The following is a 24,608-nucleotide window of genomic DNA, read 5'->3' as shown; positions in this document are numbered from 1 at the left end:
TCCAAGACTCAAAAGAAGAGGTCTGTGGCTTACTGCATCATATGAAGCCTGCTTTAATAGGATTTAATATAGTGACAACCTTAGGAATAATAAACTCTTGTAAGCAACAAAAATTGTTTAATTCCTAAAGGACAGGCCTGATTGAACCATTTTTGGCCAGGGGCAATTGAGGGCTTAATATTGTGTATGTAGCAATCTGGGTGATCTGAGCGAGAGGCATTTAAGGGTAATTGCTCAATTTTCTATCCATGTCAACAGGGGAAATGGACAGAAGTGGTTGAGCTCAGCACAGTAATGGAGCTGGATGAGATGGGAGATGCTAGGCTGTCAGGGGAATTGGAAAAGTGCTATCTGTTGAGCGTCTCCTCTACAGAGCCAGGTGCTTCTTCTGAGCTCAGACTGCTCGCTAGACCTAAGTAAGGGGAAATAACTGTCTAAAAAACAAGCGTTTTGAAAGTGTTGATCTTGGACCCTTCCCTATGGATCAAACACAATATTTTGCTTCTATTTCCCTCCTTCACTTCCTAACTGCAGGTAAGTGGCCACTTCCCAGTTAAGGCAACAGTAGTGCAGTGCAAAGCCATAAGTGGAGATTGTGCTTCCTTCTATTAGGCTCTCTCTGATTTCCAGCAATATCCCATTCTTCTCTTTTTATGGACATGCTACTCTAATAAGAACGTCAGAACAGCCCTGCTGGATCAGACCCAAGGCCTACCTCGTCCAGCATCCTGTTTCACCCAGTGGCCTACCAGAGGCCTCTGGAAGCCCACAGACAAAAGCTGAGGGCATGCCCTCTCTCCTGCTGTTGCTCTCCTGCAACTGGTATTGAGAGGCATTGTGTTTCTTCGTGAGAAACAGAACTATAAATCAAATAAATAAATAATAATCTATATATATAATTCTCCTGGGTGTGCCTTTCAAACGTACGTCCCGGCAGCCCAGCTGATTGGCTGGGCTGCGGGGGCGCCTGATTGGGTAAGGCGCACCCAGGAGAATTGACTGGCTGGGCAGGCGGCGGCGGCGGGGGGCTGGCCTGGCCCAGCCATGGAGGTGAGGCGGCAGGCCTGGCCTGGCCTGGCCGCGGAGGCGAGGCGGTGGCTGGCGGGCTCGGCCAGGCCACACTCGGCCCCACCGGAGACGGGGGGTGGAGAGAGAGAGAGAAGTAGCCAGCCCCAAAGAGAGAACAGATGCTCTGTGCGGGGTCGGCTTGTAATATTTGAAAAGCATGAATGATGTTGTTTGGGGCTGAACTGATCACAGCAGAGGAATGTGAGCAGGCAACTCTGGTTCCTCACTGAATGGTGTCCTCCAGTGCAGCTACTTTATTCTTCTGCAAAAGTCAGAGGCAAACATTCACTTCCACAGCAGAAAGTAAAGCACTATGCTTGGAGTCATGGTTGGGGTGTGGGGAGGCAGTGAAGGGGAAATTGGCCCTAAGCAATGACACTCGTGAACTGCATGTCAGAGATGTGGGGTGGGGGCTGATTTTGGCCCTGTCTTAACTATGTTCAGGCATAAGCTGCAGGTGTCTTCTACAAACCAGTTGCTGATCACAAGAAGCAGAACGGCCAAGCAGGAAGAGTGTGGAAGGCTTAGAATTCTAAAGTGTAGAGCTTGGAAAATACAAAGGAGCTATGTCAGAATGCTGTTGGTGAAATGAAGATGGGAAGCAGCTAAGGAAAAAAGGGAAGGACCAAGGAATGATCAGGACAGATCATTCCTTGGTCCTTATTAGCAATTCAGGTTGAAAGGCAGAAGACTTTGTTCTGAGACACAAGTGTCATTGTCTTCGGAAGATTGACCCATTGACCCCCACTGTTTTAGTCTTGGTGTCTTGTTCAGCAAGGGAAATCAGGAAAGTATGGATGGTTTTGTGATAGCTTTCAATGCCTGTTTGAAATGATGGGACCTTCAGAGGCAGCATGCTTCTGAGTACCAGTTGCTATGGAGCAAGTTATTGCCTTCATGCCCTGCTTATGGGCTTTCCATAAGAACAGCCCTGCTGGATCAGGTCCAAGGACTATCTAGTCCAGCATCCTGTTTCACACAGTGGCCCACCAGATGCCTCTGAGAAGCCCACAGCCAATCAGTGAGGGCATGCCCTCTCCTCCTGCTGCTGCTCCCCTGCAACTGCTATTTAGAGGCATCTTGCTTCTGAGCCTGGAGGTGGCTTATAGCCACCAGACTAGTAGCCATTGATAGACCTGCCCTCCATGAATTTGTCTAAGCCCCTTTTAAAGCCATCCAGGCGACTGGCCATGGCAGAGAATTCCATAGATTAATTATGCACTGTGTGAAAAAGTACTTCCTCTTGTCGGTCCTAAATTTCCCAGCCTTCAGTTTTATGGGATGACCCCTGGTTCTAGTGTTGTGAGAGAGGGAGAAAAATTTCTCTGTGTCCACTCTCTCTACTCCATGCATAATTTTATGCATCTCTATCATGTCTCCTCATAGTTGCCTCTTTTCCAAGGTAAAGAGCCCCAGATGCTGTAACCTATCCTCATAAGGAAGGTGCTCCAGGCCCCTGATCCTTTTGGTTGCCCTCTTCTGCACTTTTCCCAGTTCTACAATATCCTTCTTAAGATACGGTGACCAAAGCTGTACGCAGTACTCCAGATGTGTCCGCACCATAGATTTCTATAAGGGCATTATAATATGAGCATTTTTATTTTCAATCCCCTTCCTAATGATCCCTAGCATGGAATTTGCCTTTTTCACAGCTGCCACGCACTGTGTTGACACTTTCAATGAACTGCTCACCACGACTTCACAATCCTTCCCCTCAGTGGTTTCCAGACAGTGAGCTTTACACCAGAAAAAGTGGTGTAAACGGCAATGTTCTGTGGTGCCGGTTTAAAACCGCAGTTGAAATACGTTGCCTCCTACAACGGGCAAATACTGCTATTTTTTTGCAACGCAGATGTGACATAGGGCTGTAACGCAGCAATAAAACACGAAAGAAGGCATCGGCAATTTGAACAGCACCTTGCTTACAGCGCAGTGACTGTGATGTCAAAACACAGGCAGTACAGAAGGACACTTAAGGGATACGTCGTGACACTGTGGTAGCGTGCAATCTGGAAAGCTCCCAGGTCAGTCACTGACAGCTCAGACCCCATCAGTGTATATGTGAAGTTGGGTTTTTTGCCCCTATATGTATCACTTTACACTTGCTTACATTGAACTGCGTTTGCCATTTTGTCACCCACTCAGCCAGTTTGGAGAGATCCTTTTGGAGCTCCTCACCATCTGTTGTGGATTTCACTGCCATAAATAGCTGTCTACATGAAGGTGACAAACCCCTTTCTCTATGTCCCTAACGATCAAATTGCCCATTACTAGGAGACCCCCCCAAGCCTCAGAGAAGTATTCTCTGTGCAAGGGGCAAGAGGATATGGGTGCATCACCCAAGGAAGGGGTCCATTCTAAGGGAGCATTCCCCTCTTCCTCAGAGTGACGTCTTCCTTCCCTGAGACCTTCATTCTCCATGACAGCAGAGGAGCTGTCAGCCTGGGAGTGAGAAGCCTCTATCATGTCCCTGAGGGTCTCATCCACACACCTCTCAGCTTCCCTCAGCTTCTCTAGGTCAGCAACCTTGGCTTTGGGTTGGTTGCTCCCAGCTTGCTCCCTGAGAGATAGGAGCTCTTTGCACTGTGCACACCCATGACTTCTGCCCCTCAGGAAGACAGTCACACACGCGACACTTCGTGCAATACGCTGGGAAGCACCCCCTCCCCTGCTGGCATTCTACCTTCATAACTGGTTTTATTGGCCATTCAGAATTTATTATTATTAATTTATTTATTTACACAGTCAGACAGGTGTTATTGACTGGTTTGTTTTATCCAGACATCGAGTCTGGAGCAGTTATTTATTTATTTATTTTTACATTTTATATCCCGCTCTTCTTCCAAGGAGCCCAGAGCGGTGCACTACATACTTGGGTTTCTTCTCACAACAACAACCCTGTGCAGTAGGTTAGGCTGAGAGAGAGTTACTGGCCCAGAGTCACCTAGCTAGTTTCATGGTTGAATGGGGATTTGAACTCGGGTCTCTCCAGTCCTAGTCCGGCACTCTAGCCACTACACCAATAATAGAAGCTCAGTTGGAATGTATACCAAGGAGGAGGAAAGACCACCAAGTTCAGGAGGACGCCAGCAGGGCTAACAAGTAGCGTCTTTCCATCAGCATCCGACTGGTTGCTGATGGAAACAGGATTCTAGATAAGATGCATATTTGGTCTGATCCAGCAGGAGTCTCGTGTTCTTATGGAGTGGCTAAAGAATAACTGGAAATTGAAGGAAGTCACTTGTGAGGCAAGTTGTGAGGATATTTACAGAACTGTTTGCTTTTCCCCCTCGGTTTGAGTTTGGTTGAAGTCAGCATGGCATGGAGTTTGGACACCTGATATTAGTGTGATGCTGCTCTTGCAAAAGAAATGCTCTTTCTTTACAGAGTGGCTTGGGGGCGGGGGAAGTGTGACTCTCCGGAGAAGAAGTGTCATAGTAGCATAATGCACCTCATCTGCGTAAAATGCTGGACAATGGTGAGCACATGTGTTTTGGGAATGTGGTTGATAGGTCTGGTCTTCCTTGCTAGGATCCCGTGAAATACTAGGCACACGGTCCTATTGTGGCTGTGATTGTTGAGTCCATAAGTGTAGTTGACGGACTAGGTTTACCTAAAAGACCCTTTAAGAAAAAGCTCTTGAAATATGATTACAGAATTGAGACACCATCATTTGAAAGTGCTCCAGGCAAGCTCCTTTGAAAATTGCAGCTGTAGAGGGACAGCAAGAGAACCGCATAGCCCTTGATTTGTAGCGTTGTTCCCTCAGGACCTGCTTCCCCCCTCCCTCTGCCATCAGTTTTCTCATCTGATAGGAACGAGAAAGAAAGCAGCAGTTAGGCTCCTCGTCTGTCTTATGAAAATCCGATTCCAAGTGGCTGTGATCAAACCCAGTTGGCTGTCAGCTGTGGTGGCCTTATGTGCAGGGAGGGAGGGGGCTTCTGAGGAGTTTCTGGATGTGGAAATGTCATGAGTGCTACCGATCAAAGCAGCATTTTTTAATAAATATATATAAGTTTAAAAAAAAAACGCTAAAGATTTTCGCATAAAAGAAATGTAGTCTTGTTTTTCCTCTGGAGCATGAAAAGGATTAAATAGAATAAGATAAGATAAGATATATACCTGCTCCCTAACATAATTCAGTGGGAACCTTATGAGAAGCTTCTTTCCTGCCACATCCCTGCCAAATATCACTCATGAATTGTAGTATAGGATGAAATTTTCTGCCATTTTCCTGCTCACGTACCATGTGCTCTCGTCCATATACTGAAGAGTATATATTTTATTCTGTATTAAATAGTTATCATGTCTTGATATTGTGCTTTAAAAGACTAATGTGGATGAAGATGGGAATGGCATATTTACACATGTTTTGAAAGGTTACAAAAAGGCAACCTGACTTTACACCTACCCCCAGTTTGATACAAAAGGGTGGTTGGAATAGGTTAATCCTGAGCATATACATCTCTAGTCTAGTCTGTTATTGCATTCTACAGTTTGGCAGGAAGTGATATAAGGATGAACTTGAAAATGACCTAAGAATATCCTCTTCAGATCAGACTAATGGTTCAAATAGCCAAATCTCCTGCCTGCTATAGTAGCCAGTCTCACATCCTATGTGATGGAGGAGCCGGTAGTCTTGTGGGCGGCCAATTCAGCTGCCCAGGGCAGCAGGCATGATCGTTTGTGGGGAGGGCAGGCTAAGAATCGTGTGAAGCACCTCTATATATTCTTCTTCATCTTTTTTTTTTTTTTTTGCTTTAAACCTACAGTACGTTAACATCATGAAGGACGGCTTTTTAAAAATTAAGTGAACAAGCAAGCAAGCTCCTTTATTTGCTTTCTCTCAACTTGTCATTGCTTATATATATCTTTATCATATCCTGCCTTTTCCAAGCTGAAGTCCTAAGTCAGTCCTAGACAACATTAACAGGACAGGAGAGCAGTGCTGCTTTGTAAGTTTTTAGTGCAATCGATTTTCTGGCAGAACTACAGTTTGACTGTTCCACCAAGTGATCAGTTGTGGTGAAAGGTTTGAGATGCCTCCAGCTGTGTGTACCCTTGTCTCCTCCCCACACCTCTTCTAGCTGTTTGGATTGCAGCTCTAGTTCTTTTTCGTTTCTTTTGGGCCAGTTCACTGGATCCAATTAGCATGCAAAGATTGTAGTTTGGGTGAATCCATGTTGAATTTGGCTAGTGGTGACGTGATTGTGCCATTGCTTAACTGTATCCTGCACTTGCAATTCAATCTACTTTGCACAAGTATAAGGTTGCTTAAAGTGGGATGAATGATGGGGTGGTAAATGTAGGTCGAATAGTCTGCTGGATATGGGATGGAGTACATGCATGAGCACTTTGCTGAGTCCTGGACTTTGTGTTGTGTGTCTACACTCGCAACATGCCTATTTTGTGTAATGAATTTGCTTTCTGTATGAAATCCATTTCATTCTTGGGATTATTTGTCCTCCATCCCTTTTCTAGTTCTGATGAACTGTTGTTTTGGTGTGAAACCATTTGCAGGACTTAAGAAGTGGACGCATCCTTTATTTTCCAATGTATTTCTTTTCCTGGAATATTCTGCTGGCCAGTGGTAGCACCAGAGAAACAAACTGAGAGGGAACATAGAAGGGGGAAATGCACTTATGGCTTGGCAAGCTGTGTCCCATGTATTAGATTTCCAAAATAGAAATGGGAGGGGGGGACAGGTGGGGGTCAAACTACATGTCTGATGAGGGGTGCTTGCTCCCTCTGGAGCTGTCCTTGCTCTAAGGACCTGATGCTTTCAGTTCAAAGTTCCTGAAGATTCCAAGATTTTTTTCAATAAGGTAATGCATGTTTTAGATCTCAATACTTTGTATATATTTAGTGGAGGCTATTTTTTCCAATACTTTGCTTTTAATTAAGAATGAACTCCATCACTTATTTTCTTTTTCATTCTTCCAGTTCCATGAGCTCTTTCTGCTAACTCACAATCTGTTTCAGTGTGTTAAATAATCTCTGTCCTCCATAAAATTCCCACTGTACCCTCCTCCCCTGTTTACTTCTCCCCATTGTGACAGTCAACCATTTATGCCCTATGCTTATTTTTGGTCTCTTAAGCAGTTGCTGATACGTTCAAGGGCATTCCCTTGTATGCAATGGACAATTAATTTTCTTGAGGTGGTTTTGTGAAATTCCAAGAAGCTTCTGACACAGTTATTTAAGTCTGTTGTATCAAAGAGATGTTTTCTTCATTTAGATGATGCATTTAGTGCCATTAATTTATTAGTCACAAAATGTTTCAGATAAAGCACAAATGCTAAACCTATCTACTGATATTAAAATTCTGACAAAATTAAAATGTGAAAAATAGTTTTTGCTTATATAGTACTAATGATATTGATGTCTTGTCACTTGTGGCAAAGTGCTTAATTTTAAAAAACAAAGCATCATTTTATTTTTAAAGAATATCTTAGTCTTCAATGCTTTTAATTACAGTGGCTGACATGCTGCAGAGCCTTATTCGAGTGGAGTGAGAGCTCTATCCTCCCAAGGAGCCAGTAAATTAGCTGTATATGAGGCTTTCTCACAGCACTGCATAGGTGGAGGGAGATGGGAATCCAATTCTCGCTTCTCCCCCTACAAAGGCCATCCCCCCCGCTAGGAATATGTCCCAGAGGGTCATGCAGCCCTTAACTAATTTATTGGCTCCTTGAGATCCAGCTTCTTTTATTCTATTTTTTCAGACGAATGTCTGAAAATTGGTTTATAAGTCAAATGATACTTTGGGGAGTATTAGCATATTTCTGCACTCAAAAATGTTGGATTTAAATGTATCAGTAATGGGCGCTGTTCCAGCTATAGTTACTGCTTGGACCAGTTTGTGTACATCACAATCGGAAATTGCTTTTCATTGTGTGTGACCCCAGCACTAGCTGCCCTAGGAAATAATAATTTATGGCAACTAGAGATGTAATCTTTGCATGGTGCCCTCAGGCAGCATTTAAACAATTAATAGGCAGACAACTGAAATATGCTGCTGTTTTGTGTTCTTGCATTTTTAGCTTTCAACGTCTCTAACATTTCACAGTTGTTCTAACTATTGTGGGCAAGCGGTCAGTTGTAAATTCTTACACATTTGTTACATTAAGGCAGGCAATATTGTTTTAATGAAAACATTTACTTTGTTGCAGAACCTTATCCCTTTAATATATACAACACCATGTAAAACATCCAACTGAGTTTGCCTTTCCACCATTTCAAAAGTCTTTTCCTTCAATAGCTTCATTTAATCTCTAATACTCAAATGCAAACATTTAATGGCTAATTCACATTGTTTGCAGATGCAGGTGTCATGCCTGCATACCCATGTAAAGGTAACAGACAAAGCAAATAATTAATAGATCTCACTTATAGACATCTAATATCTATCCATAGATTTGGTTTGTGTGTGAGTACACTTGCCTTGTGTACTCTACATACATACATATTTTTATTTACAGTCCATGACCAAAAGAGTGTACTCTAGATCTTCCATTTAAGTTTGGTCTCTCTCCCCTTCATCAAGGCTAATCCACTTCCATTACATGTGAACTGGATTGTTGCACTACTGCATTTGCACTGAGACTATTGTATAAAGGGACCAGATGTGTGTAGGGGCTCTTTGCCCTCTCAGATAAGCCTTTAGAGTAATTTTTAATATCATTTGGCTTGATTGACACTGGCTGAGATGAGGAGAGAACACTAGCTGAAGTGTTCCACTATGCAAGTGTTCCACTATGTCACCTGTTTAGGCCAATATTTATCTACAGAGTGACACCATAAAAAGTAGAGATGTGCACAAAACAGATTTTGTGTTTCATTTCAAGCTCAAAATGAAATGCTAAACGGCCAAAATGTTTTGTCAAACCAGCAGTCAAACCAGCTGTTTTGACTAAACAAACTCGAAATGTTTTCAATGTTTCTTTCAGCCATAGGGAACAATAGGGAAACTTGAAACACCCCTTTGTTCCCCATGGGTAGCTCCTAGGGATACCAAAGTGGGTTGGTTGGTAGGGCATGATGGATGCTACCAACCAGCCAAACCACAAAAGAAATGGGCAAGTGGGCGATTTCCCCCCCAAAACACCCATAGGATCCTATGGGACCAAAAAAAAAAGAAGAAGAAGAAGGAGCTAGATGTAAAAATAGATTGGCTATGCAACCCTCAGGAACATATTTTTCGGTGGCACAGAGGACTTCCTGGGGAAGGAAAGGTAATCAAAAATCCACACACTCCCTGCAACATGCCAGTGCTGGTAGTCTGTAAGCATTGCTCTGATCTTCTTGCTGCACTGGTGCTTCCTTAGGAAGGTGACCATCATTTGCTTTTATATTTTGAATTTCAAGTGACCTTGCTTTCCTGAGAATAAACCTATTTCATCAATTTTACTCTAAACTGCCTCTGAATCTGAATCTTCTGCAGCTACTTAAATGATCTATTTTATTAAAATAAAAATTTATATGAAAAAAATACAGTAGTGCTTTTCTAATACTGTGTCCTTTATAAAGTATTGCTATTTAGCACAACAGGGCATGAAGCTGGGGACAGGAATGGGATCTTTCTAGAACTTCTTAGTCTCTTTCTTTAGTTAGCCAGTATGTTGGCACCATTGTTGCTTTTCATAAGAGATCCCAGAAAGACTGACTATGTTTTTTTCTTCATTTCTTCCTTCATCTGTTTAGGGTTATGATATGGTGTTAATTTGAAAATATATGAAATCTTTCTCCCACTTTCCTCCATAGATAAATATTGGCCAGACACTGGAAGAGTAGGTTATAACCCGTAACCCTGTGTTCTAGTAAGAAGTCACAAGTGGTCCAGAGGAGCTGATAGGCCTTGTTGGCTTGCTTATTGCCCTCACAGGAGAGAACACTCAATCTTGTTTGTGTGTTCAGCAGAAGCTGCCCCCATCCCTTGTTCCTTGTGCTTTTTGAAGTCTGTAGCCTGTTGCTTTCCACTTCTCTATTTTTATTCCTCCTTTTTCTATTTAGAAGGGAAAATTATTGGATTGAGATGCACTAATTAAAGCCATTTTCTCGTATTTGGTTACTGGAGTGTTTGATGTCTCTCTGACAAGACCATGAAATGCATGGGGTGTCCACAGGGACAGAATTTGCTGAACACGGTGCTTTGTAAATGCGGGGACATAGTGTCGCAGCAGCTCATGAATATGAAACGCCCATGATGCTACCTCAGTGGACTCGAGAACACAGATGAATCCTGTCATGTGCTAAATGAGACCAATTTCTTTCACTTAACTTCATCTTCAATCAGACCTTCTTCCATTTGCCTATTTAAAATTCCCTAAACGTGATGCAGAAGGTAACAGCATTCAGTAAAACAAAGTTTTGCAGGAGCACAGAAATTAGAATTGTGTCTGGCCGAAGTTTCATGCTCTTAAAATGTAAAACCTACTTGGCTACCTTTCCTTTTCAAGCCCCTCATTGTGCTTGCTGAAAATGGGGAATACCCAGCCAGTGGCCTCCCTTCAAAATCCTGCCTTGTACATGCTCTGCTCTTTAGCAGTTTAGAATATATACTGTGTTAGAAATGTACATTCTAACACTTGATGGATATAGATAATATCCAAGGTTATACGTTGGAGGAGTTTCCATTCTGGGTGGGTTATTGAAAATGGCAGGTCAATAATGGGAACAAAGCCTGGCATAGCAGGACTGAGGAGATTACTTAAGGCTTGAGGAAATTCATAGGAACCCGTAAAGGGAATTGACTAGGTCAGGGTTCTTCCATCTTTTTGTACCGGGGGAGTGGGGGACTGCTATAGTTTGCAGCCCTCTTTGGGGATGTAGGCACAGAATTGGCATAAACATTTAAATAAACTCAGTTTCTGCATCCACTCCAATGCAGCACCAGTCATGTTCTTCATGAGAGCCAGTTGCAGATCTGCAGCCCAACTGCTGCAAGCATGGATATGTGGGTTGGGACACTAAACAATACTGTTGTTAGAAGAGGCATAGAAAAAGTTATCTCTGACACCTTCCTTTAAAGATATGCATGGGGGGGGGGAATTAAACCAGAGAACAGCTCTTCCTAGACTTCTTGGGTAAGAAAGGGACTATAGACACCCGTACGAAAATTATGTGAATCTGTGATGGTCCTCTGTCAAGGGAGTTCAGCTTACCCAGTTCTTTTCTCCCTCTCTGGAATTTCTTTCTCTGCTTCTCATGTGTCCCACTCCAGAGATGTCTGGCCTCATCCTTGGAGGAGACAGAGGCGGAAGTGGATGCAATGTTAAGAACCGGCTAAAGGGAAGGAAAGTTTAATTTTAAGCCTCGGGATCCCCTTCCTTTCCTACTCTCCTTTTTGGGCCCCACCTTACAGTTTGTGAACCTAGTGACAATGTTATTGTGAGGAAGCTCAACTAAAGTAGACATGACTGCTCTAAGCGTCCCTTCCGACCTGCTGGAAAAATGGTCCCTTAGTATACTGAGGAGTTGCGGGGGCTGAAGCAGTTGGGTAGTGGACTAGAGCGCAAGTGGAGGAGAACTTGATTCATATTTGACAGGATGCAGCATGTAACCCATTTGAAGACTTATGCAATGGCGGTGCGTGCAGCAAAAAAGAGATTCTGGTCTGTGCGCATTGCGACAGCAGGTTCGCTCTCAGCAAAACTGTCTTGGGTTATGAGGAGTTTAGTTTCTGCTCCTTCTACTTCAAATCAGTCCCCAGGGTCATTCTGCTGTGATCCTTTTAATGAGTTCTTTGCGAACAAGATCTCCTGTATTCGGGCCGACTTGGACTCCACTATTTCTGCAAGGTCTATGGAGGAGGTGTCCAGCGATCGCTCTTGCAGTATTAGGTTGGATCAGTTTCAATCTGTGACTCCTGAGGATGTGGACAAGCTGCTTGGGGCGGTGTGGTCTACCACCTGTTCTCTGGATCCTTGTCCGACTTGGCTGCTTCTATCTAGCAGGGAGATTGTTGGAGGTGGCCTAGTTAATATCATAAATTCATCACTGAGGGAGAGTAGGGTGCCTCCTTGTCTGAAGGAGGCAATGATTAGACCACTCCTTAAGAAGCCTTCCCTGGACCCCTTAGTGATGGATAGTAACAGGCCAATCTCCAATCTCCCTTGGTTGAGCAAGTTGATTGAGAGGGTGGTGGCCGACCAGCTCCAGGCAGTTTTGGAGGAAACTGATTATCTAGAACCATTTCAAACTGGCTTTAGAGCTGGCTATGGAGTTGAGACAGCCTTAGTTGGCCTGATGTTGACCTTTACTGGAGAATCGACAGAGGGAGTTGACCTTTACTGGAGAATCGACAGAGGGAGTTGACCTTTACTGGAGAATCGACAGAGGGAGTGTGACTCTTCTAGTCTTCTGGCTCTCTTGGCGGCGTTCGATACCATTGACCATGCTATCCTTCTGGATCGCCTAGGGAAGTTGGGGATAGGGGGCACTGCTCTGCAGTGGTTCCGTTCCTATCTCTCAGGTAGATCCCAGATAGTGGAGCTTGGTGACAGTTGCTCCTCAAAACAGGAGCTGTTATATGGAGTCCCCCAGGGCTCCATTCTGTCACCAATGCTTTTCAATATCTACATGAAACCGCTGGGTGAGGTCATCAGGAGATTTGGTACTGAGTGTTACCAGTATGCTGATGACACCCAAATCGACTTCTCCTTTTCATCTTCAGGAAATGGCACTCATTCTCTAAATTCCTGCCATTTAAAAAAAAAAGTACAGGCAGGAATGGGCTGGATGAGGGATAACAAATTGAAGCTGAATCCAAGCAAGACAGAAGTGCTCATTGTGGGGGCTCAGAATCTGAGGGGTGACTTAAAACTCCCTGTCCTGGATGAGGTTACACTCCCCCAGAAGGAGCAAGTGCACAGCTTGGGAGTACTCCTGGACCCAGGCCTCACTCTGGTATCTCAGGTGGCGGCCATGGCCAGGAGTGCTTTCTATCAGCTTCGGCTGATTTGACAGCTGCACCCATTCCTTGAAGAGGATGACCTCAAAACAGTGCTGCATTAGTTGGCAACCTCTCGGCTTGACTATTGCAATGTGCTCTACGTGGGGCTGCCTTTGTATGTAGTTCGGAAACTTCAATTAGTTCAGAATGCGGCAGCCAGATTGGTCTCTGAGGCAACCCAGAGAGACCATATTATGCCTCTCTTGAAACAGTTGCATTGGCTGCCAGTATGTTTCCGGGCAAAATACAAAGTGCTGGTTATTACCTTTAAAGCCCTAAACAGCTTAGGTCCGAGTTATCTTAGAGAGCACCTTCTTCTGCATGATCCCTTCCGCACGTTAAGGTCATCTGAGGAGGTTTGTCTCCAGTTACCACCGGTTCGTCTGGTGGCGACTCAGAGTGGGCCTTTTCTGTAGCTGTTCCTTGGCTGTGGAATGCACTCCCAGCAGAAATCAGTAATTTGAGTTCATCACTGTCTTTCAGGAGAGTCTTTAAAAGCTATCTGTTTGGCCTGGCCTTCCCGGGTTTTTTAAACTACTGTAAACTGTTTTAAATTGTTTTAAATGTTTGCCCTGGTTTTCCAGGGTTTTTAGCTTTTTGAATGTTTAAATTGGTTTTATTCTGTTTTCATAGTTTTGATTTTAATTGTTAACTGGTTTTGTTTTTTTCCTGTTGTAAACCGCCCTGAGCCATTTTGGAAGGGTGCTATATCAATCAATAAATCAATCAAATAAATAAATAAATAAATAAATAAATTTCACTCCCTGTGTTGCATTTCCCCCTTAGTTTCTATAGATGCAGTCCATTAGGCTTCTGTTCCTTGTGTCTTGTGGATTTTCTCTTGGAAATAACTAAACCTTCTTGAATAGTAGAGTGCAATGGGGATACTGTTGATGCTTGAAAGCCTAATCAATGCCATAATTTGTCCTTTGACATGAGTTGCTGTAAAACTTGAGTTGCTTGAAAAGCAAATGCTGACTTTATCATTAAGAGCTGAATTGGGGGCAGGGGTAGAAAACATCATAGAATTTGTAAACTGGCACCCCAAACACCTAGAAATGCTTGTGTAACTTTACCATCCCACCTCTGATACTGTTGTTATCTATACCTCAGATCTTTTAGAGATGAGTACATAGAGTGCTATTGCTGTGTCATTTCCAGTGGAAAAAGGAATGGTTAAAAGAAATATCTCACCTGCTTTTGTTTCCTGTTTTTAAAAAATATATAAAGCTACAAGATTCTGTTGCTCTTTCAATGGCTGTACTAGAGTTGCCAACCCTCCAGGAATTGACATCAATCTCCAGGTGATTTTGAAAATGATCTTGGAGATTTTATTGGCTTGATATTGGAAAAAATGTGGGGGGAGGGGGATAGGGAGACAGAAATAGCTTCATCAATTGCTGACAGGCTCTAGGCCCTAATACCACCTGAAGCTCAATTTCATACTTTTATTTTGTTCTTTAGCCAGCCTGATGAATCTCGCAAATACTCTTGGTACTTCCTCCCTTTCATTTGCATTTGTTACTAAGGGCTAAATACTTTGGACTTATAGCATGACCAAATGTGAGTTAACTAGCACATGGTACATAGGTCATTCTAGACTGACTGACAATCTCAGAATGTGGCAAAGTGTTTAGGTGACCCCCACCCATATTTAGTGCTCCTTGCAGGTCTTGCCACACTAAAAGGGTTGTGTGGATGGACCCCAAATCATAATTTAGAACTTAGTGCATGGCCTATGTGTTCTGGATTGCTGTTGTATGTATTGCTTTTGTTTCCTGTCTTGTCTGTGAGTGTGGGCTTGATCCAGCATCCCTGGAAAATAAATATATAAAGAAAAATAAATAAAACCATGCAGAGTTTCTCAGAAAGAAGAACTCAAAAGCCAGGTTTCTCTGTGTGAGAATAGTACCTTAAAAGTGGTCCCCTGTGACTATACAATAGTCAGCAGGACTTAGATCCTAGGCCGGCTGATCTCTACAGAGTCAGCTCATAGATTCTTCCCCAGGTTATTTTCCACCACTCTTTATTTCTCCGTCAATCTTTTATGGCATGCTTAGCCAGAGGCTGGGAGCCCCTGCTGGGAAATACACTCACGTGAATCTTCCATGAGCGAGTGACAGGCCTTTCTATGACAGAGCATGAATGATGTGACCACACTGTATCACTCTACCATGGGCATTTCTCTGTGTCAAAGATGGAGCCTGCCTCTGGGGCATCAGTTCCTCTTTAGCTTCTTTGCGGTGGCCAGAAAGCTACTCCATAGCAGGCAGCACTGCCTTGGGTGGTTGGGGAGCTGGAAGGCACAACTCTGCTGAGATTGTCCAAGCTGTCACTGTCTCTTGCTTTGGCTCAGCTCTGGCTTTAGTCTCGGTTTCATCCAGCCCCTTCACCAGGCAGCCAATTAGAGAGAAATCCCACTGTGTGGGTTGCTCCAAACAGCCCTCTTGTCAAAGTCTGGGCTAACCCTTGCCCTGTTGCAGATGGACCAGCACTGCCTCCACCAGGGTCAGGAGAGCCTGTAGGGAAGCCGAGTGGATGTGAAGATGGGATCTGTGCACTTTGGAGCGGTGAGAAGGCTGCAAAGGGAAATGGATTTTTAAACAAGACCCAGCCCTGGACACCAGACTCCACAGGCAGGGCGCCTTTCCAGCTCCTGAATATTCATTTCAGCCTGGGCGGCAGGCAGGGCAGAGCTAGATACTGCCAAATGCTTAGTTACAAAAGCAGCCTTGCCATTGAAACTGGAAGCAGCCAGTTTATTGCGAAGGTGCCTTCTCGTTTAAGTTTCAGGGAACGAAGTGAAAGATCTTCATAGAGCTGAGCCAGCCGGTTTCCCAACCACCTGAGGAATGTGAGACTCTGGAATAGCATTTAGAACTGGAACCACTTCAGGAATAATAGCCAGAGTTTTACGCCCAAGGAGCCATATACTTCAGCACCTAACTGCCCAAAGGCTGATTTAGCTGAGAATAGTCGTGCACTGCTAAGGGGATACTTTGTCACGCTTTCCAGATTACATGCTGCAAGAGATTCACAACGTGTCCCATAAGTGCCCCTCTGCATTGCCAGCATTTCGACATTGCGCTCGCGCTGTCAGCAGGGTGCCGTTCATATGTCCCATGCCTTGTTCTGGATTTTATTGCTGCGTTGTATGCCTGCAGCGTTGGAAATGCGTTGCAGGAAAGTAACTGTATTTTCCCATTTTTAGGAGGCTTGCCCCATTGTTTATGCATTGCAGTGCTTTGTGGTGTGGACGGTTCAAATCACAATGCGACGATTTGCTGATTTGTACCGCCCCATTCCGCCTGTCCCTGGAATAATGTTGCCGCTCGTATAAAATGATTTTTTAATATATTTTTGTCTCTTCTTGCACTTGAGGCAGGCAGAGACTGAAAGAGCCAGTGGCATATTGGGCTGGGCTAGGCAGGACGGCGGACCCCCCTCCCTCTTAGCCGACCCTAAGCAAGGTCCGGGAGTGGCAGAGTGAGCACTCCATTCCCAGCTGGGGATCAGGGCACTCGGAGTGGCAGGAGGCTCCTCCCTTGCCAGGTTGCCGAGCCAGCCACGGCATCCACCCAGCAGCAAGTGGGGAAAAGGGGAGAGGAGGATGGCTGAGAGCAGCTGCAGCCACTGATCACGCCCTCTGTCCCTCCCGCGCTCTGTTGCTTGCTGTTCTGTCCCCGCCGCCAGACGGAGATGGAGCACCGGCCAGCGGCCACCTGGTCTGGCCTTGGGAGTAGCACACAGCACAGCGGCAGACGCAAAGCAGGACCTGGAGGATGTAGTGTGTGTGTGTGGGGGGGTGTTGCCTGGAAAGCAGGTGTGATCGCTTCTCACCAGCAAGGGAGATGATCCAGCCAGGCACAGCTTGGATCTGGCACAAGTGGTGGCATGAACTGGTGTTGCTCCGAACTGGGTGCACACTGGCATTCAAATGCCCCCTTGGAGGCTCACTGCCAGGCACATGTGGGTGATTCAAGCTGGCTCTCCGCTATTGGATTTAAAAAAAAAAAAATTGCCAGGATCACTTGCGCAAGGGTGCAATGATACAAACAACAGTTAGATTTTTGTTTGGGCATGGTGCTTCCCCCTGCTGGCATATTTGCGCAAGGCAGCAAGAAATTTAAAATAAAAGTTGTTGTGTCACACACACAGACACACAGACACACGGAACTCCATTGGCCCAAATGGAGCAGGAGGAGGGGCAGATAATAGCATTTCAAGGAGAATATGGAATATGCCTTGAAAACACATTGCAGTGGATGGAAAAATGAATGGCCACCATCCTACAACGAAGCATTGAACAACCCTTACTCTTGGTTTGAAACGGTTGCACTGTTCCGTCACATTTTGCAAAGCTTTAATTGTTGCAAATCTCATTGTCTGGAAAATGCCTAGTACAGCTTAAACAGTTGTCTGGAATTTTAAAAAGTAAAGAAAAGATTATGACCCATCCCTTTGAAAAATCAATCAAATCAAAATGTTTACAAATTGAAAACTGAAAAGGAAATTGGGGCGGGGGGGAGAGTAAAGTTTTGGTAGAAATTGTTCAGGGTGCAGATAGACTTACAGGGTGACTGTACAGAAATCATTTTCTAGGCTGGATGTTGCCTTCAAGCTGCTAATTAGCCAGTCCTTTCTGAGGACTTCAGAAATGTATCACATATTTGAGGGAGAGAAAAGGGAAAGGGTAAAAACAAGCAGGTACTTGCACATTTAACTGGAAGAAAGAGAGCTAATTTCTTGTCCTGAGAAGCAGATGAATACCACCATACCCTTCCTGCCCCCACTCCCCACCTGTTTCTCTCTGCTTGCTCTTTGTCCTCTCTGTTGGTATAAACTCTGGTGGCAGTCCAGAGGAGCTTGACTTAGAGACTTTCCACTTGTGCAATATGTGCAGTTGTTTCTCATTTATAATCCACACATCATCTGTTGAGGTTATGTTTCTGTTTGCCGAAATACCGCATTTTCCTTGCATGCAGGCTGCAATATTCTGTCACTGCATACACCTGATTTTTCCTTTCAGATAGCATGTTCAGTTGAATATATGAAGCTGCCTTATACTGAGTTAGATCATTGGTCTACCTAGCACAGTATTGTCTATTCAGACTGGCAGCAGCTCTCTAAGGTCTCAGGCGAATTGAGGCCTTTCCTAGCTTTACTACCTGAAGTAGAGATGCCAGAAATTGAATTTTCACAAAGCATATGCTCTGCCACAGAGCTTATGGGTCCTACCAGTTCTGTTGTCTATGTTGAATGTAGTTGGGCTGGTTATCACAAGCCCCTGCTGATTATCACTGCACCGTAAAATTAAATTGCATCTTAAAATTGTAGAGCTGGAAAAGGTGCAGAGAAGGACAACTAAAATGATCAGGCAGGGGCTGGAGCTGGAGCAACTCCCCTACAAGGAAAGATGACGGTGTTTGGACCTTTTTAGTTTAGAGAGAAGGCAGGTAAAGGGAGACATGATAGAGGTGTGTAAAATCATGCATGGTGTGGGTCATGTGGATAGAGAGCAGTTTTTCTTCCTCTCTCATCATATTAGAACCCAGGGTCATCCATTAAAGCTGGAAGAATCAAGGCAGAAAAAAGGAAGTACTTCTTTATACAATGTGTAGTTAAACGATGGAATTTGCTGCTACCGGATATGATGATGGCCACCAATCTAGATGGGTTTAAAAGGGGATTCAACAGATTCATGAAGGCTAAAGACTATCAATGGCTACTGCTCTGGATAGCTATATATTTCCATCAGGACTAGAGGGGCCATGCCCTGACAACCAGGTGCCAGGGAACACCAAGTGGAGGGGGTATTGCCCTCTTTCCCCACTTGCAGGCTTCCCAGATGCACCTGGTTGGGCAACATCAAGCAGGATGCTGGACTAGATGGGCCTTTGGCCTGAGTCAGCAGGGCTTTTCTTATGTTCTTATTATCATGTGTTGCTAGTGATGACAGATGCTACTTTCCCCTATCATGCTCTTGCCACATGTGACCCTTTGAGTATTTTATTCTTTGTTGACTATTTGGAGGCAATGTATTTGGGGGCTGTACAAAACCAGATTGAGGAGATGCTAACCATGTGTCAAGACAAAGTCCTGAGGAAGTCTCTTGTCCGTTTAATTTCAGCAGCAAGTCCAGATAAGTCTGGAGGGTTTTTGTATCCACCTGATCTCCTCTTTGCTCACTGAGCTCTGATCCACTGTGCCACATTACTGCAGCACCTCTTTTTTGGTAGTACTGAAACAAATTGCTGTATGCCAACCTGAGGGGCCACCCCTGCACCACATTAGCCAGCATTTTAAAATGTATTTTCCCACTTCAACGTTGGAGCACAAATCCATCAATTTAATTAAAAAGTAGAGGAAGATCTAGCAGCAGCTTGTAGATATTTGCCTTGCAGCAATAGGATCTGGCGTGTTGACAGGAAGGTTTCACTTCCCCAAGGAACATGGTTGTTGTAGTAGTGTTGCTTTCTAACAACTTTTCCATTCTTTGTAGATATTCCAGTGATTCCTGACCTGGAAGAAGTACAAGATGAAGACTTTGCCATGCAGGTGGCAGCCCCACCCAGGTAACATCAAGATCAAAGCTAGTCCGTGAACCAGGCCCTCAAATTTGACCACTGGTGCCATCTCAGAGGATGAATGTTCATAGTGATTTTTGACAATGTTTGCCTTCCTAGAGACAGAAAATAGGTGATAGCATTGTTGCACCTTCAGCTTTCTCTGTGTTATCACCCCTTCTTTATCTCTACCCCCAAACGATTAGGGTAAAATTGCAGTCATTTTTGCACAGAAGAAGGGCTTAGGGCAGCAACAAACAAATTGTTGCACTCTCTCTATGGAGTAATCTTTGGAGGACATTCCTGCCAATTTTCATTCCCATTCCTCTGACATCATCTATAGAATTTTATAGTAGTTTTTGTGTTTTTAAAACATTTAGAAGGTTTTAAAACACCATGGCATTCTTCACACAGCAGGCTTTACTGCAGGTTTACTGTGAGGCTTTACAAAGCACTTGAAGTTGTCTTAAAAAAAACGGCACAAAAAGTGGATTTTTAAAAATCCCAGATATAAATAGGGCTACGCTCTAAGATGCAGTGAAAAACTCAAATTGTGTGTGAAGTGCTCTCTAATAGTTCACAGGGACTTCAGGGTAAATCTGCCCAATATGTGAACATACATCCTCCATTCTGGTGGAGATGTGAGCTAAAGGGCTTTTAAAGCCTTGTGTTTAAAAAAACCATTGTAAATTTGGTTGCTGCAGTACCAATGGTCAGGACAATAAAAGCATGATAACACATTGCAAGCTGAAAGCATTACAATGTTATCGCCTGTTTTCCATCTCTAGGGGTGTGGATTTAGACAAAAATCACAACGAAAATTCGTCTGCCCAGATTATATTGACCACCCTAGCTGGCTATTATACTAAACTGCCACAAGAATCCTTGTGCCAAACTAGTTGCCTTGTGCAGATCAATTTCTGACCTACTCAGCTAGGTTTTGTGCCATGTGTTGCTGTTTGCTAAGCAGTTAATGGTGCTCTTGTAAATAATACATGATGATGATGAACTTCTTGTTTCATCTACATACTTGCAAAAAATAATAATGATCTTTATATTAAAACCAGATCTGTACTTAAGGCAATTATAGGTTCTGAATCTGGTGAGGAACGTAGAGAACTCCAGTTTGATTGCTTGCCCTCTCTCAATTGTAGCATCCAGGTGAACAGAGTGCTGACCTACCGTGACTTGGACAATGACCTCATGAAATATGCTGCTTTCCAAACCTTGGTGAGTACAACAACATGGATACCTGCACTTTTCTGCCATCTTCCTTGAAGAAAACCATAAAACTTCTTTTCTGTTACCACCAAACTCTGACATTCTGTCACCCACTAGGACATCCATTGTCTTTCTGTTGTATATCAATGTAGTATGTGTCTATGTTGCTCATTTTGATGAAGCCCTTAGGGTCCTCCTGGAACACTAAACAGAAGGATCCATTTGACATTTCTGCTTTTAGTATGCTCAGCACTCGTTGAGGCATCTTTGGGTGTTTCTCTCCACTGCCTGCTTTCATAGGGCAGCATCTAGACCAGGCCTGCTCAACTTAGGCCCCCCCAGCTGTTTTTGAACTACAACTCCCATAATCCCCAGCCACAGTGGCCAACAGCCAGGGATTATGGGAATTGCAGGCCAACATCTACATTTGGATTTGGAACGTGCTCCCTGCTGAAATAAGAGCCTCTCCATCTCTTACACCTTTTAAAAAGGCAGTCAAGACACATTTGTTCACCCAGGCTTTTGATTGGATACTGTTTTAATAGTTTGATGATTTTTAATAGTTTTAATGTTGTTTTAAGTTTTGAATTGTTGTAATGTTTTAACTTTTTTACTTTTTTTTTGTTATTTTGTTGTAAACCACCCAGAGACTTGCGTTTTGGGCGGTATACAAATATGTTAAATAAATAAAATAATAAATAAACATCTGCAGGAGGGCCGAAGTTGAGCAGCCCTGATCGAGACTGAGTTAGTCATCACTAAATCTCATTGAAATTAATGAGCTGTAATTACTATGAGATTGTGTCATTGATTTCACTGGTGTTTTACAATGACTAGCTAGTCTGGAAGCTGCCCGCTGTTTTTATTTAAACTTGGTGCCCATCCATAATTTGTCAGAGCTCCCTCCCCAGGGCACCAAGTGCAATGACTGACTTCATGACCAATAAAATGCATGTGGAGTGAAGGACTGCAGGGATATGATCGGGGCCCACGTATGGCTCCTCCAGTGTCTCTGTGCATGTGCTGTGGGTGCAGTATCACAGTGGGTGCAATGTCCCTGCTCTGCCCGCACTCATGAAACACTCCGGAAGAGAGGAAATGCATCGCTGACTCTGAACGATGTGCTCCCTCTCTTCCAGAGCATTTCCAGGATTCAGGCAGAGCAGGGCCATTTTCACCCCCTTGCACAACAGCTCGCATGTAGAGAAGCTGGCAGGGTGGCACTTGGGACCCTTGTATGTCCCTGCAGTCCCTTATTACACATGCACTTTGTTAGTCAAGTTGTCAGCCACTCAGTTCTATACTTTGGAACCAAGGCTGGGGTATGTGTAATTGTTGGGAACTGAAAGCTATCCTACAGCTACAACCGCAGAGCCCTTCCCAAGAAGAAAAGATTTTCCAAGTGGTAGCATACCATGAATTCTACCGGGATAGTTTTCTTATCCAGATGCCAGTACACGAGAACAGCTTTACTGTGTTACTGAGTGCATATATTTTCCAGAAGAAGGATCCAAGTGTTTTGTTACTGGGTGGTGTGCACATATCCCTTCTAACTGGACTCTGATTTCTTATGCTTTCACAGGATGGAGAGATTGATCTGAAGCTTCTCAGCAAAGTTCTAGCCCCAGAGCAGGAAGTACGAGAGGTGAGTCTCTTTGGAAAACCAATCAGAAAAGGGTGCAGTATCGTGAGATACAGAGCAAAAATGAAATGACTCAATACTGCTATGCAAACAATACAATTAAAACAGTATACTGTATATTGTATCCTTGTCACTACATCTTTCAGTCTTGTAAAACGTGTTTCAGCACATAATATAACAAAATGACCGTGGTGATAGAACGGTGTACAATGATAGGTCTAAATCAATTTCTATATATCTCCTAAGAGATAATGGTAAATGACCAATAGTAATTGTTTGTCCAGTTGCAATGGCTGAATACGCGATGATGAATTCCACACGATATGATGGCTATGGAGCTGAAATATGACCAAAATAACTGTGGATGCTGGCGACTCATTTTTCTCTTTCTTTTTTCTGAAGCAGAAATTTATTGTGCAGGAGTCCTGGCAGTGGGTAGGATGGCTTTTCCTCCTACCTCATGGAACAGCTAGGTATACGTGCTGGGTAGGACAGGGCCATCCTACCCAGCATGAGCTTCCTACACTGTCACTTCCCCCTCCTCCTACCTCGATGTTTACTCATCCATGATCAAAAATCGGGAGCGTGCACAGGATGCTTGTCCTACCTAGTTCATGGTCATGAGAACAAGCCTAGTGGATGCAATAAAATATACTCTTTAACTGTTGCCTATCTCAGTGTGTAACTTGAAGGAATGTCTTAACCAGAACTTAAGTGAATTTTAAAGCCCTAAATGGAACTGCAAAGATTTCAATTCTTCAACGGAATTGAAAGAAACCCATCTGGTAAAATATTCAGGCCTGCTAGCAGAGTTGAGTCCATACTCTGGACATGACAAAGCCTTCCTTCTGCCATTTGGACTGCTTAGCAACGTTTAGAGACGTTTCTCCACTCAGTATTTCTTTCTTTTGACAGGATGATGTCATCTGGGACTGGGACCATCTCTACACAGAGGTGGCCTCTGAGCTTCTGAGCGAGTGGGACCTGGGGCAGTCTGAAAGGGAGGAGGCCCCCACTCTGAATAAGGCCACCTAAGGTTGAGCTGGCTGGTTGCACAGCTGCCAGCTACTAAGTCAGAACTGTAGATTATTAACACATTATTTTTTTAAAATATATGTTTTGAATCTGAGGACTTATTTTGGTCTGTATAATAAAGTGAAGCCATAGCTTTACCAAAAGACTGATTTTAATGGAACTTGACAGGAGTTTTGTGTTTGCTGTGTTTTCTGTAGCTGCAATATTTATTTAATTAACAGGCTAGATTAATTGATTAAAAACCTTCTGGTCAGTTAAGGCAACAAGTGAGATACTTACAAATATAATAAATTAATAAACATAAAGTTTTGATTTATTAAAATCTTAATAAATACAAAAAAATCAGATGGGAAGGAACCATAAGAGGCATTCCCCATATACGCTCATGCAGGAGAAAATGCCTCTTCTAAGACAGGACCTGCTGTGATATATACAGGAGTCATTTAAAACTGGAAAAAGTTTGCCTCCCCCCCTTCATAGTCATTGTTTCTGCTCACATGCAGATTTATATAGATTTAATTCATTTTATTAGTTTATTTAAAATAATTTTATCCTGCCGCTCCAGCACACAGCTGCTCACTGTATTGCCAATGAATTGACAAAGGTTTGTTTAATGGGTGTCAGTCCTATTATTTACTCAAACAATTTTAAATTTCACACAGTGGATTTCTTATTAAATAAAGCATGTGGAGGGAATTTTGGACAATGCACAGGTTGCACAGTTCATATAGGAGGAAGTAACAGTGTTGGTGCAAAATAACAAAAAAATCTGCACCACACGTTGTAGTCTTTCCCAAGCTTTGGCTATGTATGAAAACCACTAACTGGGTACACTAGAACTTTCCTGTTATGAACTATTCTGGAAGTTCAGGTCCTGTTCATCCTGCTGCTTGCCTGTTGTGACCTCCATCCCTCTTGCTTTTGCCACCACACCACACACAAACACTTTAGTGTTCAGTTTTGGGGCTGGCTAAGCAACTTGCTGCTCAGCCAGACCCCAAACCAATCCCCTTTGTAGTATTACAGTACTCGGGTAGGGGTTGGGTGATACCATGTGGGAAGAGGAGGTTCAGTCCCCCTCCTAGTGCTGCTGTTCAGATTGCTCATCCTCCCCGTTGTCATC

At 43.7% G+C, this 24,608-nt stretch overlaps 1 protein-coding gene across 9 annotated transcripts in view; it reads left to right on the top strand.

Moving 5' to 3' along the window:
- The window catches only part of IFT43 (intraflagellar transport 43), a 65,165-nt gene extending 41,510 nt beyond the window's left edge, over positions 1–23,655 (top strand). For all 9 annotated transcript variants that reach the window (XM_053262764.1, XM_053262740.1, XM_053262775.1 and 6 more), the window contains 4 exons: positions 19,524–19,596; positions 20,742–20,817; positions 22,391–22,453; positions 23,366–23,655. In XM_053262764.1, the coding sequence (XP_053118739.1) occupies positions 19,524–19,596; positions 20,742–20,817; positions 22,391–22,453; positions 23,366–23,485 (332 nt within the window). In that variant the 3' untranslated portion in view covers positions 23,486–23,655. The remainder of the gene's footprint in view (positions 1–19,523; positions 19,597–20,741; positions 20,818–22,390; positions 22,454–23,365) is intronic.
- Positions 23,656–24,608: the final 953 nt, after the last annotated feature.

The sequence above is a fragment of the Hemicordylus capensis genome, chromosome 1 (genome assembly GCF_027244095.1).
Source record: "Hemicordylus capensis ecotype Gifberg chromosome 1, rHemCap1.1.pri, whole genome shotgun sequence".
Classification (NCBI taxonomy): domain Eukaryota; kingdom Metazoa; phylum Chordata; class Lepidosauria; order Squamata; family Cordylidae; genus Hemicordylus; species Hemicordylus capensis.
Note: the sequence above shows the minus strand (reverse complement) of the source record. Positions and strands in the feature narration are given on the sequence as shown.